The sequence below is a fragment of the Mesoplodon bidens genome (assembly GCF_964165515.1).
Source record: "Mesoplodon bidens genome assembly, chromosome: 4".
NCBI classification, from domain to species: Eukaryota; Metazoa; Chordata; class Mammalia; order Artiodactyla; family Ziphiidae; genus Mesoplodon; species Mesoplodon bidens.
The window spans coordinates 77,423,961-77,441,899 of record NC_138160.1 but is presented as its reverse complement, the minus strand read 5'-3'; the positions used below and the strand labels follow the sequence as shown (position 1 = coordinate 77,441,899).

The 17,939-nt window shown below is 34.2% G+C and overlaps 1 protein-coding gene across 3 annotated transcripts in view; it reads left to right on the top strand.

Annotated features, from left to right (window-relative positions):
- Positions 1-17,939, top strand: part of KIAA0825 — a 407,300-nt gene that overhangs the window by 118,756 nt on the left and 270,605 nt on the right. For all 3 annotated transcript variants that reach the window (XM_081233566.1, XM_081233568.1, XM_081233567.1), the window contains exons 7-11: positions 1,607-1,768; positions 9,326-9,420; positions 12,437-12,664; positions 14,208-14,473; positions 15,879-16,029. In XM_081233566.1, the coding sequence (XP_081089692.1) occupies positions 1,607-1,768; positions 9,326-9,420; positions 12,437-12,664; positions 14,208-14,473; positions 15,879-16,029 (902 nt within the window). The remainder of the gene's footprint in view (positions 1-1,606; positions 1,769-9,325; positions 9,421-12,436; positions 12,665-14,207; positions 14,474-15,878; positions 16,030-17,939) is intronic.

The following is a 17,939-nucleotide window of genomic DNA, read 5'->3' as shown; positions in this document are numbered from 1 at the left end:
GTTTTTGTAAATACTTAAAGATTTTTTTAAGCATTTTTTTACTCTTTAAGAACGGGACTAAATTCCACATTTTAAATTGGCTGACTGGTCTCTCTCATACTATCTGCAAAGATACCATGACATTTTTGGTCCTATATCGTACGAAAGACTGTGTCACATGGCTACAAATTTGATACCAACATTTAAAAATTTCAGTGAAGCAAGTGGATAACCCATAAAATTGTTACATTTCTGGAAACTTCCTTCTAAATCCATGTGACAAAGATAATCTTTTCCTCACGTGGAATCACCAGACCTTATATCATTTCTAAGTAGCACTCAGTATTTTCTCTCCAAAGGCACTTTAAATGCTTACTTTCTAAGAGTTTACAAATTTTCCATTTTGTAATTTAGCCTCAAGACACTTCCTATATACATGTTTTAAGAAATGACAATCAAAAAGGAAGGATTTTTTTTTTAATCCTTGAAAATTTGCTCAAATGTACCATTTAGTGAGGTCAGTCTTTTTCTCCATACTCTTAAGGAGTATAAGTTTGTTTTTTTTTAAATCATATTAAAATGGTAGTGTGACAACAATTAATGTCATTATGAGGGAAAAAAATCGATCTTTTGAGTTGTATTGTTCTTAGGAAAGCAATAGATATCATAATTATTTAGACCAAAGTTATTTTTAATTATGATTTCATGAATAATATAATCTAGATTCAATAGGTTAACTTGCTTCTTTTTATTGATCTAAGAACAACACTTTTAAGGTCTTGAAGACTTATATCCTTTATCTAGTCTTTTTCTCTTTTAAATTTTTATTTTAATTTCACACTTTAAAAAATATCAGATTCCCCAAAAGTTAATATTTTACCACATTTCCAAATTTGCATTCTCTTTCCCACTTAAACCGATTTCTCTTTCTGAACTGAGAATAAATCACAAGTATTTACCCTTATATACTTCAGTGTGCATTTCTTAAGAACAAGGGCATTCTCTTTCATAACCACAGTATAGTTGTCTGAATCAGAAAATTAATAGTCATGCAGTAATACCATTAGTTTGTAGATCTTACTCAGATTTCATCAAATTACCCTAATAATGTCCTTTATAATAAGATAAAATAAAATGCTGATCATGTATTGATTTCAGTTGTCATGTCTTTTTAGATTCCTTTTGACTAGAACATTTCCTAGTCTTTGTGTTTCCTGACATGACACTTTTGAAGAGTACAGACCAGCTATTTTGTAGAAAGTCCCTCAGTTTAGGTTTGTCTGATATTTCCTTGTGACTAGATTCAAATTATGCCAGACCTTAAAGAAACAGAATTGTATAAGATGTGATTTTATAATGACAAATCACATTCCTTTAATAACTCTGAGATTTAATAAAATTATTTAATTGTCATGTTTGCATCAAGCAGAATACTTATCTCCAGGTTCCCAGGGGGGGAAAAAAAAGACTCTCCCAGGAGATTTTATATGTATTTACTAAAGAACAAACTTTGTTTAATTATTAAGGATCTTGTTAGTTTTGATGATTTAAGGAATCATTGATTATTCTAATATCGAATGAGAAAACACATAACATGTTCAACAGTATTGATCTGCTCTTTTCACAGTTACTCCTGAATGCCCACAGAAAGGAAGAAATGTTTTCCTCTCCTTAGATGAACTCGAGTTCTTATCACAGCTCATAAAATCCTTTTTGAAGTTGGAACAAAATGTTCAGGAATTGTTTGAAGAAATGTTTTTATGGCTCAAGACACCCAGGAATACTTCAGGTAGTATGCTCTTCTGCAAATCTATAATTCTGTTTCTGCTTCCTGCTATTAAATCTATACCATTACCTGAAAAAATGAAAATACAGGACAGAATTCTTTAAATAAACATTAACTATAAAGCACACCTTGAAATTATATTTTTATCCTTTATACATTGTAAATTCCGTAGTTTTAATTGAAAAGCATCATAAGTCAATTTTGGATAATTATCTTTAGTTAAAATATGATCAATTTTTTTTTTTAACTCAAAGAAATACAGCCTGGCCTTTGGAAATATCAAGGAGACCGGATGGTCTAGTAGCTCCTCTTTTGCCACTAGCAGCCTGATGACCTTGAGCAAAATATTTAGTTTCCTTAGACGACCAGTTTCTCATCTTTAAAATGATGATGTAAGATAATTTTCTCTTTCTTTCAGTATTAAGTGCTTTAGATTACAATATATTATGTAGGGTTGTGAGAATTAAATGATTTAGTGAGTGTAAAATATTTAAAAGAATGTCTAGCATATCATAAACAATAAATGTGAGTTGTTACAATTGTAATTATAATTATACAATATGTTGTTTCTAGTTAGTCTCAACAAAATCCTTTTAAAGAAAAGTGTGCCATGTGTGTTCAAATAATGTTTCTAACAATTCAGAGGCATAATGGTTAAGACATGTTCTCTGTTTTCATATCTATATTTATAAAGATTTTCATCTATATCAGAGTGGACTATACAAAGTTCTCTTTTACATAATACCACATATCATTTTAAGGAGAGTAAATTTGAATAGTGGCTGCGTTTGCAAAACAAAGTGAGGGAAGCAAGTGATTAAAAATCAATCTGCAAATTTCAAAACCTGATTTCTTAGTGAAAATTACATGTAGTTTAATATATTTACTTTTGTATTTCTTTATTTACCTAGCCTGGGTAAACAATGTTAGAAAAGTTATAGGATTGGAGTTTGTTTTATATTAAGCATAGGTTACTGACCTTCTACGTTTCAGGTTAAGTTTAAGCAGCACTATTAAATTATAAAATAAATAATGTAGATTGTTTTTTCCAAATTTGGATATAATTTGAAGAAAAATGAGTGTGGAATATAGATTTCTGAATCTGACAAAAAATCAAATGGGAAAATATTAAAAACATAGGACAGATAATATGAAAATTAAAAGATGGAATGAAAAAGTCAATTTATTAGTAGGTAATGTGAGCCCTAGAGGGTCTTCTAGATGGAATTAACTGGATCAAAGAGAGATCTGAATAGAGAAATATGATGTCCTAATTTTTGACAAAAATTTATTGGTGCCACAAGCAGTTGACACTTGGTGTTGGTACTCATCCATCATGCCCGGCTAAGATTTGGTGTCTCTCATCCACATCTCTAGCAGATCTTTTCTGAGGTGTGGATCAAAAAACAGTGAACTCCAAAGCATCTAGACCCCTATCCATTTGGATTCATCTTCTATTGGTCCTAAGCCAGGCCCTTGAGAAATAGCTCATTCTGAGAAATTTATTCCTCTTAAGGGCAGCATAAATTCAAAACTAGAGTTGTGTTAGAGAGGTATTCTAAAGATATAAAAGTTAAATAGCCAAGAACTGAAGCAAAGATTTGACACACTGATTTCAGGAAAAAAGGAGAAAAAGAAAAAGCTGGTTCAACTGCACTGGATTGAGATCAAACAATGTTGAGACTTGCCAATGCTGCGTATTTGAGAGCAATAGTTATGATTATTGAATAAAATCAACAGAGACAATATATAATTATGCCACAGTATACTGTCTTACCCCAAATTTGTCATCATATAAGCAGCATGGCAGATAAAAGCAACTTCAGTATCACATTAATAATAATGTACTATAGAAACACATTTGTGGATTATCAAACATAGTAAGTGGAAAGAAATTTGAAGGACATCTGTAAGAAATGTCTAAGTATTAGAACATCTTCTTGTGATATATGTGTTCTTCATTCATGTTTTTTTGTAACAAAGCCAAGATTTAATCTGCCATAATTTTATGTAAATGAATGAAAAGAATGATCTTGAGGGAAATTGTCAAGAAAAATCTTAAATGGTTTATTCAGTATAGCCACGTTAATCAATTCTTATCAAAAGCCTTGGTTTCTTAAATCAGGAAGGAAAAGATTTCTTGAATGATTAAAGAAACCAAATGAATCTTAAGTTATCCTGATAGTTAATGTTTTGCTTAGAAATCTTGTGTGGGAGAGGATGGGGAGAAAAAAGATCAAGTCATTTGGTTTTTGGTGTATTTGTTTTGATTGGAACATATTTTGCTAATAAAGATCCTAGAAGGAGTTACCTAGTATGTCTATGTAACCAAAACAATGTGATGAAAAGTAAGGTTTTTTTTTTCATTGTCCAGATGTTTTAAAAATATCCAGGTGCTTAACATCACATAGAGAAAATATAAAGATGATTAACCAAATGTTTTACTTTTTACTTTGATGTTTACTACTATAATGTAGATTTGGCCAACTTGGCAGTGCTTTTAGGAATTTGAATACAACACAATAGATTTTGTAGAGACACAAGAAATATTTTCTGAGAAAGAAAAGATATTTAGTCATTATATTTATTTGCTTTTGTTTGGTCATGATTTGATGGTTTTCTATTTTGGTCATTTCAGAAAAATGATAGGACATTATTTCACTGTTATGGGATCTTACTGTATTTCTTTTAGGTGATCTTATCTTATGGAGTGGACTCGGGTTTGATTTATGGGGCACTTCTAATACTCCTTCAGAATAAAGCTGTTCTTCGGGCAGTTCCTCAAATTTTCCAAAGGTGGCATCTGAGATTTATCTAAACCAGGAGGTTTCTTGGCCCTCATTTTTCTTTAGCCCCAGCAATGACAAAAAGCAATGGCTGCTTCAATTGGATGTAAGAAGAACACTTAGGGTTTGTCTCAGAAGAATCAAAGATTTCAGATCTTCTGAAAGATTGTTTGTACTCTTAGGGGGTCTTAAGAGGGGTCAAATGGCTTCTAAGAGTTCCTTAGCTAGATGGTTAAGGGATTGTATTAGGGAGGCGTATGTAGTTAAGGTAAAGAGGCTCCTAGGGTTTGTAAAGCTCATTACACTAGGACTTTAGCTGTTTCTTGGGCAGAGAGGTCGAAGGCTTCCACATTGGAAATTTGCAAGGTGGCCACCTGGGCTTCTCTTCATACTTTTTCATAGTATTATCTCTTGGATGTAGTCTCTTCTACAGATTCAGCTTTTGGTGGGAGGTTGCTTGTGAGCCAGAAAAGAACAGTAAAGAAAAGAGAGACTTGTAGTTCTCACTTAGAGCTGCCAACAAGGCAAGTTGCTTTGTAGTGCACACAATGGGAGCCTATGAAGACCAATTTGGGTGTGAAAGTGGATGTCACAGGGAAGTACTGCCAACCTCTACTCTCTATGAAAGAAAATGGCAGTGTGGAACCTAACCAGAAGTGTAAAATGAACCACAGCAAACTCCATAGGCAGAGGCTGTTCAGCAGCTGGCATTCCTGTGACCCTCTGCCCTACTCTACTGAGGTCCTTAGTCTGGGCACGCTCTTAAAGAAACCAGTGTTGACTGCATGCAAATAACTATGTTTTAGAACGATGAGCCAAAAATGGGCTACCTTCTCTAGACAATGCTAATAAGTGTATAGAATGTCCAATATATTTTTAAATAGGTGAAATAATTTGTTAAATGTTCAAAGAGCTCATAAAGTTTGACAATGCCAAATTTTGAAATTGACCATTTTGAATTCCAAACAAATATAAAAATGCCACAATTCGTTAAAATCATGAGATATCTTATTAGTCTAGATTCAGTGTTACTAATCCTGCCTTAAAATAATCCCTTTGGCTTCTCTGTATAGGATTAAATTTTTTTAAACATTTTTAATTTGGAGGGGAAGATTATATGATACAGGTTATCATAATTGCTCAATAATTCTTTTTCTATCTTACTACAGAATTGCTCACCAGCAAAAGAAGTCTTGGGAAGCTTATCTTATTTTTTAATTCATCTTGAAAATAGGTAGACGGTGTGTGTAAACATCAAAGCCCATTACTTTGAGTGAATAAGCAGAATGTATTTGGGAATGAAATGATAAATATAAAATAATTAACCTTTTTTGTAAGTTTTAAACTATAGTTACACAATGGCAAATAGTTAGTTCCAAGAATAGATCTGCAAAGCTTGTGCTTTGAATTAATGTTATTTTTCCAGGGTGAATACCTTTTACATCAACTATTTTTTATGACCTATCTGTAGAAAAGTAAAGTGACATTAAGAATCCAAGTGCTTCCTCTTCATGTCATTGACAACTTGATCTTTATTATTTTTTTCTTCTTTAAAAATATTTTCCAATAGTTGTCCAGACATGTAGTAAAATTTTAAACAGGATAAAAGAATATATGGTTAAAATTAAGTCTTTTTCCACTCCATTTGTCTAGTTTCCCTTTCCAAAGGCAACTACTTCCATATATATCCCCATGTTAAAATAACACAAAATCTTGTCATACTATACAGAGATTCTTTTTTTTATTAACAATTATCTAGAAACACCCCATATTCAGAAAAACAGCTGAATAGTTTTCTATTGGTGCATGTACCATAATTTAATCAGCTACTCATTAATAGACACATAGGGTTGTTTTTTCCTCTTCATTTGCTTCCACAAACAATGATACGGCAAATTTACTTGAACTATGTCTTATATGTCCTCATGTATATCTGGACAGTAAGTTACTAAGGTGGAATTGCTAAGTAAAAAGGAATGATCGTAGAGAGGATGAAAACACAAAACGTAGACTGAGAAAGACGTTTGCAAAATACATATCTGATAAAGACCTTGTATCCAAAATATACAAAGAACTCTTAAAATTCAACAGGAAAACAAAACTCAATTTAAAAATGAGCAAAAGATCTGGAGAGCTCACCAAAGAAGATATACAGATGGCAAATAAGCATATGAAAAGATGCTCAGCAACGTATGTCATCAGAGAAAGGCGAATTGAAACAAGGAGATACCATTACACTCCTACTAGAGTGGCCAAAACCCAGAACACTAACACCACCAAATTCTGGCAAGGATGTGAAGCAACAGGAACCCTCATTCATTGCTAATAGGAATGTAAAATAGTACAGTCTCTTTCGAAAACTGTGTGGTTGTTATCTCATAAAGCTAAACCTTGCCTTATGTGATCTAGTAATCACACTCCTAGGTATTTATGCAAATGAGTTGAGAACTTATGTCCACACAAAAACCAGCACATGAATGTTTGCAGCAGTTTTATTCATAATTGCCAAAATTTGGAAGCAGCCAAGATGTCCTTCAGTAGGTCAATGGATAAACTGTGGTATGCCAATACAATGGAATATTATTCATTGATTTAAAAAAAAGATATCAAGCCACACAAAACGTGGAGGAAACTTAAATGAATATTGCTAAGTGAAAGAAGCCAATCTGAAAAGCCTGCATACTATATGATTCCAACTATAAGACATCCTGGGTAAAGCAAAAGTATAGACAGTAAAAGATCAGTGGTTGCTAAGGAGAGTGAGGAGGGGAGTAGAGGTGAGTAGGTGGAACACAGGGGATTTTTAGAGCAGTGAAATTAATCTGTGTGATAGTAATGGTGGATGCATGACACTATGCATTTGGCAAAGCCATAGAACTGCACCACGCAAAAAATGAACCCTAATGCAAATTATGGACTTTAGTAAATAGTAATCTATCAATATTGGTTCATCAATTGTAACAAATATCCCACACCAATGTAAGATGTTAACAGTAGGGGAAACTGAGGGCAGGGGGAGAGGGAGTATATGGGAACTCTGTACTTTCTGCTCAGTTTTTTCTAAAAAGCTAAAACTGCTTGAAAAGCTAAAGTCTATTAATTTTTTTTAAAGCTATGGACATTGAGAGAGAGTTACAAGCCAGTTTTTCATATCCAGTTCAATTAGCAATATTTTTGTTATGCAGAATTGTTTTATGGCTTCTGTGTCCTTCTGAAAAGTCTCTATCTTGTATCTTTGGGGGAAAAATTCCATATTTTCTTTAATAGACTTATAGTTTCATTTTTCTTTATTTAAAAGTCTGCTTAATCTGGATTTTATTTCAGTATTGAGATTGATCCTTATTAATAACACTAGCTTCTGCAAAAGATGTAAAAAAATGCAAGCCATAGAGAAAGCATTTTAGGTTAAATGGTATAACACTGATCTAAAACTTGTCTATGTTGTCATGTGTGTTGAGAAATGAAGCAGGATTCCTCAACTGCAGTCCATGACCCCTTGAGGATCGTGAACGTGCTTTACAAGAGGGCCTGGGAATCTCCAATAGCACCTGTGAGTGTGTGTGCGCGCACACAGTCATATTGTGCATTTTGGATGAAGTGTTCTGTCACTTTAATCAAGTTCTATGAAGTGTTCACAAATCCAAAGTGATTAAGAAACACTAGAGTTGGGGGAAACTTTTCCTCAGAATTAACTCTGATAACATTTCTCAAAAGGTTGTTGTTATCACCTACCAAATGGAATATTTACCTTTTGAGAGAATGTTTCTGTGGATTGTGTTACTTAAGAATCATTCATGATTAAGCTCATAGAACCATATTTAGAAAAACAAACAAATATCCCACATATTTTCTAGAGGACTATATTTGTCAGAAGCCCTACCGATAAGAATCACTGATATTTGTAGATTTGTTTGCCCAGGAGATAAGGAGAAACTGACTCTTAAGATTATTAAAATAAAAGAAAAATTAATCATGCTATATAATTCGTCATCATATATCAAGTCTAAGCAAAACCAAAAGATAATTGCTAAGTCATTCATATTGAATTAAACTATTATTAATAGAACCATAATAGAAAATGGAAGGATCTCTTCGGCATATTTATTCATTACATTTTTGTAGATCTGTATTTTTCCCATGGAAAGAATTTCTTAATTCTGAAAAATAAAAGTTGAGGAAGTATTTCCATTTTAGAAGCTAGAGATCACTTCTTACCTGTCTCAGTGTTTGTGTTTTTCCAATGACTCATTGATAATCTTATTAAAAGTATAATTTTTCCTGATATGATAATGTTTATCCATGTGCTTTTGTTCTCCCTTGTTTCAAAAAAAGAAATATTAATGTGCTAAAGAACACCACTGGTTTTTAAAGCAGTACTTCAGAATTTAGCTTTTTAAATGAACAAAGAAATTAATATTTACTTTGTATTGTTAACTTATCCTACATTATTAACATGAAAATGAATTAATGACAAAAGGATCTGAATTTTACAGATTATATATGCATATACATCAAATTTGAATATAAATAGTATATAAATTCCATCAAGTTGTATGTATAGAAAAGGACTCTATATTTTGATCCTCTCATTATTGTGATGGCAATGTCACCCTACATCTTGTTGACTGTATTCTTTGTACCTTGATGTGTTTGTATGTGTGTGTGTGTACTATGGATAGAACTTTTCTACGTAATTAATTTTAACCTATTAATCACGTCTAGTATGGTTTGTTTTTCTTAATGTAAGTTTGTGTGTTTGTTTTCTATTGCATAGAAACTTTGGAGACATCCAATAGAGAAGTTGTAATAGAGAAACCTAGAACAAATGAAACCAGTATTCCTTCAGAGCAATTGCTACCAGTAAAAGAGGTAAGTGAGGAAAAATGGGTGGTGGTTTTTTATTCATATGTAATAGCATCATCATTTTTATATGACTCCTTTATGAATCAAAATGTCTTGAGTTTTACCCTTTGCCACTAAAAAAATAATTCCTGGTTGAAAATTGTCTTATTAATTTTGATGAAAGTTAAATTTAGTGGGAACACTGCTGTGCTGCACAGTGTGTTCCATGCAAGGAGTAGGGAACTGGCAGTGAAGAGATCTTTGTTCTCATCCCACTTGGGGTCTACACCTTGAGAATTTGGACTGTAGACAACTGTTGAAAAGTGAGAAAGTGGAGATGAAAAAGGAAAGGGAAGAGGAAAGAATAGTTTGAACTGACCTCTTATTTGAGTCTGCCCAGCATGCCCCTGTTTGCTCTCAGATCCATTACCACTCTTCCTCTGCTCTGTTCTGTATTGTAGAGAAAAACCTCTTCCAGGCTTTCTTGCTTTCTGGACCTGGGTAGGTTTGGCCAATGAAAAGCCCTAAAGGAAGATTGGAGGGTAGTTCTTGGAGAGAAACCAGAGGATTTCTTCCCCTTGCTCTGTTTTAGAGAACATCTCCAGGAGTAGCTGTGACTCCTTCATTTCTTTCATGCTGCTCCACACACACAGTCCTCTCTCTGAGGTTTCAGGTCCGCCTGGCAGGTTGGCCTCCTTCACTGGTGGCCTCGGGGATTACACTTCCATAGCACTGTTCCCATTCTTTGTTCCTCCAGCCCTAGGAGCGGTCGTAGCTAGTGGTAGTAGTAGTAATAGTAATAGTAATAAAATAACTGTCTTGCTTCATAACCCATGTTTGGCTCCTCAAATCTTCTATCACCTTAGTAATTAATACCTTACATTAAAATTCTTCCTTTCAAAATACCGAGAGTGGTTTCTATTTTCTGAATGGATCTTGACTGATCTAGTAGGTAAACCTTTAAAAAGGCAAAAGAACATAGAGTTTTAACAGAGTTTCAATGTAGAAAGCAAGGAAAATAATCAGAAAAAAGGTGAAATTATACATTATGTTTTAACCAAAAATCAGAGTAGTTATTAAGAAATTAGCATTAGGTAATAGAAGAAAGGGATTTAGTGGGTAGCTCCTTTGTACACAGAACAGAAAACTACATTATTTCCTCTTTTTTTTTTCTTGAATCAACTAGTAAATCTTATATATTCTAACTGGAAGGTGTATGATTCCAAACATCAGATGGGAAGAGTAGAAGTAAGCCAATGATATTTTATGTAAATAAATAGACTTCTAGGAGGAAATTTGAATAGTAAATGTTTTCAATTTTCTTTTTAAGATCAGCTATTAACGTGCTTGGCTTTCCATATTTTGAAAAGAGAATTTAGGAGGTAGTATAATTACATATAAGTTACCATGGGCAAAGGTAATCATCGTGGCATGCACACAGGCACAAAAAGTCACTGTGACCATGGCAATTGATGGCGATTTTCCCTGTAACGTCTTGCCTTGAATGCATGAATGAATGATTTTAATGAATAGACATGCCCTGGTGGGGGAACAAAAAGCAGAGTTTTATTGTTGTTGTTGTTGTTTTTAAGTTTTATGAAGGTAGGTTCCTTTTTATATTTCTATCATAAATGCATCCCAAGAAAATACTGTTACAGCACAGAACTACATGCATGGCACTTTCAAAGTTTCACTTATGAGAGAAGAAATAATATGAGCTGAGTAGATTCAATTATTGATTCATTTTATGTAAAAATAAAATGAGAGTTGTATCTTTAGGCAGGCCCTATGATGTTAAAGGTCCAAAGAAACTTTAGAAAGGATATTTCAATTACATCTTAATTATAAGCATAATGAGAAGGAGAGCCACTTTTTCTGATTATAGAGTTATGGGATCATAGAATTTTAGCTCTAGAAGATGAATCACCTTTATTACTTTGTACTGCATGTATATTCAGTACAAAAAAAGCATTAAATTAACGCTTAGTGGGATTATGTATACTAGAAAATTAAGCTAATGATCATCATCTCAGTAATTTTAGACTGAAAGAGACCGTAGAAACCATTCAGTTCAGCTCTTTTATTTTTCCAACAAAAAAACTTGAGATCCAGAAAAGTAAGTAATTCAGTTAGGAATATCAAGGCTAGTGTCTTCTGAAGTTGGAGTAGGTAAATTATTGCTGTAAACAAGATTACACTAAAACAGGAAAAGTTTAATCCTAAGCATAGATTCAGCTTACTATCCATAATGCTTTTATACTTTAGAGAACATTAGAGGACTTGAGGGGAATATACATTTGTAAACATACAGCCACATGAGCCAAAGACCAAAAGAAAAAAAGAAAACACCACCACCCTCCACCCCAGCCTCTCCCACTCCCCACACACAGAGCAATGCAGGTCATTTTAAGTCCTCATTTTCTGGAACAAAAGTAGTGCTGCTTACCACTTTGTGGGTGGAGAAACTAAGTAAGATTCTAAAGAAATAAAAATCTAGAAACACACAGTGGTATATTTTCTCTGAGAAATTTATTTCTTATTGCTATTTTTTTGGCTTGTCTGGATTTCTGAGAATGAAAAAGAAATAAAAGATTGAATATTAAATGCTGTCTTATGTTGCAATACTTGTTAACAATAAACTATAAGAAAGACTATAAAAATCTAATGTAGGCTTTATTAAATATATTGAATTTAAAGACTGCTTTATGTGATAAATAGTAAGTGGAACTTTCAGCTCTCATAAAGATGGTTTTATTGAACTATATTTAAGAGATTAAATTTTGAAAAAACAAAGTTTTTGATTAAATCCACTGATGAATTAAAATGAAATGACAGTATATTACTGTGTGTAAAGAATGCATGTTTTTGTATATTGCTTTATTCACTGGGTAATATTTTTAGGTTGTAAGAATGGCTTTTACAGTTTATTAAAGAATACCTACATTCAACATGCTGAATGAAAGTAATACTTTTACATCTGTAACAATAGAACAACACTTGCTGATTTAAGATTAATATAACTTCATATAAACTTATATTTCAGGCTACTTTACTAAATTTTGGCTGGAGAAGTGCATTTAAAGAAGTGTCTCTTCCCATGGCACATTGTATAACAACAGTCATTGAAGACTTTTCCACAAAAATTCTCCAACAGGAACAGAATGAAAGGTCTTCAGCTATGAGCTATGCTTTGAACCTTGTAAATGTCCAGCAAGTTTGGCAAGATAACCGTGCGGTTCCTGAGGCAGACCAACCAAAGAAAATTGCAAAGGCAAGTATCAAATGAAATCCTTTCAAATTAGATTGGCATATGAGATTTTTTTTTTCATATACACCATTGCAAAGGGAACCAATAGAAAAATGATGGAGTCTCTTGGGAAACACTTGGCACTTGACCCAATACCAGTTTTCTTCTCTGGTATCCATGGGCCACTGTGCTAGCTAAAAGAACTTAAACCTGCTGCCAACTTTTTGCTCCATGAATCTGAGATAACTAAAGAGAGGGCCTCTGTGACTTCCTGGGGGGCTGAGAAACTGCTTGTTTGGGTTATACCTTTGAATGACTCCAGGAGAAATTTAGGAGGCTGAAGGAGTTATTGTCTTTTATTGGTTTGGGCAACTTTTAAATCTTTATTTACACCTTAGTGACCATTCCTTTAACATTAGTCTTACATCTGTGTTCTGAGAGTCACGGAACATACTGAGAAAACAGGAAGTAATTACGGAAATAGAGAAATATAGTTACTCAGCATTAAGCCCGCAGTGAGGTCAGCAACGTATCATTGAAATTTTTTTTAAATAAATTAATGCATTTATTTATTTATTTTTGGCTGCATTGGGTCTTTGTTGCCGCACGCGGGCTTTCTCTAGTTGCCGCGAGCGGGGGCTACTCTTCGTTGTGGTGCACTGGCTTCTCACTGCAGTGGCTTCTCTTGTTGCGGAGCACAGGCTCTAGGCGTGCGGGCTTCAGTAGTTGTGGCACGTGGGCTCAGTAGTTGTGGCTTGCGGGCTCCAGAGTGCATGCTCAGTAGCTGTGGTGCACGGGCTTAGTTGCTCTGCGGCATGTGGGATCTTTCTGGACCAGAGCTCGTACCCTTGTCCCCTGCATTGGCAGGCAGATTCTTAACCACTGCACCACCAGGGAAGCCCCTGAAATGTTTTTGAAAGAGAGTTTTTAAAGGTGGCCTTAATCCCCTATTGCCACCCTGAGGCTCCAGAACATTCCCCAGGGAACACTTTTGGCCGACCTGGAGTGGAGGCAAGTTGCACCTTCCCATGCATCCATCACGCCTCCTTTGCCATTAAGAAGGAGTAACTTCACAACTAGTGAAAAGCTAAGTGCATCACTTCTGAGAGTTGCTGACTCTTTACCAATAAGAAGATGCTATATGAGATTGTTTCTGATGCTTTTAGATTGTTTTAATCTGTGGTGATTAATTTAAAAAAATACTTCTCTGAAAATTTAGCGAAAAAAAACCAGGAATAAGTTAAAAATAATGTAATCATGGATACATATTTTCTGAGTTCTATTAACTACAAATAAAAGTAATTTAAAGCTATTTCATGAGTTTTTCATAATGTCTCTCTGGTAAGCATAAGGTTTGACGGTTATATACAGAGAAGCATCATTTTGGTCTTTATTTGAAATAAAACATTTAACTTTCTACAACAGAGAAATCGATTATTATAAAGTTGTGTCATTATATTTATGTTTGATGCCAGATTCATTATTTTGGAATTTAGCTCCCCTGTACATAAATTACACGGTGCTGTCAGAATACAAATAACTCAGTGCTACATTTATTTCTCCCTAGTTTTGTTCTGACATCATGGAAAAACTTGACACAATCCTTCCACTGGCTCTGGCATGCAGAGATGATTCTTTTCAGGAAATTAGAGCAAACTTTGTGGAGGCCTGTTGTAAAGTGGCAACAGCTGTCCTGGCCAGACTGCAAGAGAGAGGCAAGGAGGTTCCTTCCAAAGCACCCCTGAAAAACTTGCACATGCTGCTCTCCACGGCAGTGTATGTCTTCCAGCATTTTATGCAATATGATAATTTGATGAAAGAAAATACTAAGAAGTGAGTGTCATTTATATTAAGTTGATGGCCATTCTTAAAGTAACATGTAATCTTTGGATATCACAGAGGTGGATTTTGATAATAATATTTGAGAAGAAGAAAATAATAATTAACATGGTGAATTATTTTCATTTGTCTTGACTAGGAAATGTCAAAAAGGTAGAGCATGGGGTGTATTAAACCAGATATACAGATAGTAAGAAGGATAGGTATTCCCTCTAAAGGCCCACTCAGATGACCCTTGCATTTCCCATTCTCTAAACTGGAGCGACTATTTTCGGCATGTTGTTATGACATGACCAAACAAACCCTTTCCATTCTGTAAGGCACATTGTATTGACTACACTGAAAAGGAAAAACAAACTTCTTGTTGTCACACAAAACAATATTTGTGGAAAATGCCCTTCTCTTTTGTTCCTAGGCCAACTAGATGTTAGGAGCAGGCATAGAGAAGAGATGCATTTCAATCTATTTTATTGACAAACGTAAACATATTTCATAACATTCATTTAATAATAAGCTATCCTTCATATTTGAAGAGGAAGCATCTGGCAGTCATAATTTTCATGTATTAGTAGTCCAAAAAGACCAAATGTTTTCTGGACAGAGAAGAAAAATGACCAGAGGTATTATCACATGGTCTATCTGGCTGCTCTTGTGCTCTCTAGAAGAGAGCACAGTCCCTTGCAAAGGGAGCATGTAGACTGGGCAGTCCAGTGTGAGCCCAAGAATCTAGTCTATATGCCTTATTTAGCCTTTGCAATCCCTTCGTAGTAATGAGAGGAAGCAAAGAGAGTGTACTAAAAATAGCTGAAGATAAAAGTAAATTTGGCTTGTTGTAGGATATTACTATGATATTTCTTTAATTCTCTTAAGTAGTCAGATTGTTGAATTTATAAACAAAATGTGCCAGCAATCACTTTATTTCTGTAGAATATTGTAAAACAGTTTATGAGATAATTGACATCTACAAAATTATAATTTTTAAAATAAAAAGAGTGTGTTTGTGGGATGTGTGATAGCTTTACAAAAGTTGGTTCTAACAAATGCATGTTTTTCTCTATAATAACGATAACCTAATGCCTAAATAATGCACTGATCTCTAATAATAGGCTTACAAAGAATACTTTTATTTTTGAATGATGTATTGACAATGCAGTTTGTCTCAAGCTGAAGTGCATATTTGTGGAACAGCAGATGTATGTTTTCAAAGGACTTGCAAAACAAAGACCAGCTTTTTTTTTTTTTTTTCTTTTTGGAAAGTGAATGTGGATGCAGACTTCAGCATTAGGAGGAAATGAATGATTGATATCTAATAATCAAAACCATTTGTAGTACTGGAGATTGTTACCTCCTACTGCACAGGCCTTAAATCTCTGTCTCTTTGATCATTCCCTCTGAACAGACCCATATTCCTGGTACCTGTCCAACGATATCAGGAATTCATCAACACTCTACAGTTTCAGGTTACGGACTACTGCGTCAGAGTTTGTGCTACAAGCATTTTACAGGATGCTGAGAGCCACCACTGGGATGACTACAAAGCTTTTTATGAGGTGTGAAGTTAAGTTTACTGTCCCTCCGTTTTTACACAAATATGTTTTACTGCCTACCTGCTTTCTGGCTAATTAGAAACATGAGCTTGGCAGTACTGACACACGAAGGCTGTTAGGATAATGTTTTTTAAATATTGAATTCATACTTAGAAAAACACTGTTTTTAAAAACCTGAAATAATTAGAACTCTCCTTCTGCTTAAAAGTAAAAATAACTTAATTTGAGCTGCAGTGTTTCAGTGCTATATAATAAGCTGGAATATAATGGGGTACAATGAAAACTCAAAGAGAAACAATGCCAAAATACTACAACCTTATATTGTTTTCAAAGGGACCAGTTATAGGTATCCTTGCAGTTTTTTCTTGTTATATATTTCCATCTGTGTTTGATAAATATTTTTTATTAAGCAGCTTTATTCTTTATACTTATTTTTTCCTTCTTATTGTATGTTCTTATGAGTGTGCTTTAAGACCCATCTGATCATTTATAGCTTACCTATTTTCATTTAACCCATGTTTTGAAATCCCAAATTTCTACTGAATTAAAGCCTAATGATTCCCAGTGCAACCCAAGCCAGGATCAATTAAAATTATTCATCATCAGGCTTCATTAGTTTCTGTTCCCCTGAATCCCATTGATTATACATAAACCACAACTCTTGAAATCCCTTGAAGTTGACTTCAGGGTGGGGTGAAACGTTATATCTATGGAGTATTGAGAAAAACGGAGTGGAGTTTTATTAAGTGAAGTCACTCCTGTCACCTTCCTGACACTGAAGGTTCCAGTGGCTCCATTTATGCCTGAGTTATTATCATAATAAATGTTGTCACAACAGAGAGGAGCAGCTTAGAAGCTTTTTAAAAGGGCTTTCCATGTTTTCTAAGACGATTTCATGGGTCTTAGAAAGGGTGTCCTTTAGAGGCCCTTCCCAGATGCATTTTCTTTTTGCAAGAGCATCCATATAGGGTTTTCCAAACCTGACATACTTCAAACAGCAGTGAGCAGAAAGAAAAAGGGAAAGTGGTATGATGCAGCTGGTATCCTGAGATAAGAATAAAAATATCGGTCTTCCCCTCTCCTGGCAGCATCCCAGCTCCCTTATGTGCCTTGAGGTAAACAGAGAGGTTGAAAATGAATCCATCTCATGTTTCAAACTATTTCAATGTGTCAGTGTACTAATGAGCAATTTTATATAATGTTTCTATTGAAGAACAGGTCTCTCACTATATGTCCAACATAGGGGTATTATGTTTCCTCTTATGCAAACTGGGAAGTAGAAGAGTTGTACGGTATAAATAATAAGTAGATGCATTGAGAACCTGTTATTGAAGTTACCAAGTATTAAAAAAAAACAAATTACCATATAACATGCAGCTCTTAGATCTTATGACAAGAGTTTAGCTTCTAAGACAGAAATAACGAGATAGCTACCCTGTGATTACGTGGTACTGTAGCTTCCATACACTTACTTACATGGTCAATAGTTACAACTTAATTGCAGTTAGTGGTTGTTATTTATGCTCAGAAAAATAAAGTGATACTGCTTTTCTATTCACCAAAACTAAGAACCTTCTAAAAATAGCACAAATGCTAAGTTGTTTTGACAACTGGAGTCCCTGACATGGTTTTATCCCGTTTACTATACCCCTCTCTCCTCCGCTCCCCTATTATTCCAATTGATTTGTGAAACAGGACTAGTATGTTTTTGGCAGGGCTGTTTTGAGAGGAGAGGAGATGAAATCTGCCTGACTGGAGGAGAAGGGTAGGATAGAGATCTCAGGGGAACCTATCGCCATGTGCAGAGAGTAGTAAAGAAATAGTGAAAAAATTTATAAAGGTATGGAGCAATATTTTCTCACATTTTGTGATATCAAGTGAGCCCTAGATACATCATTTCCATTTTCTAAACT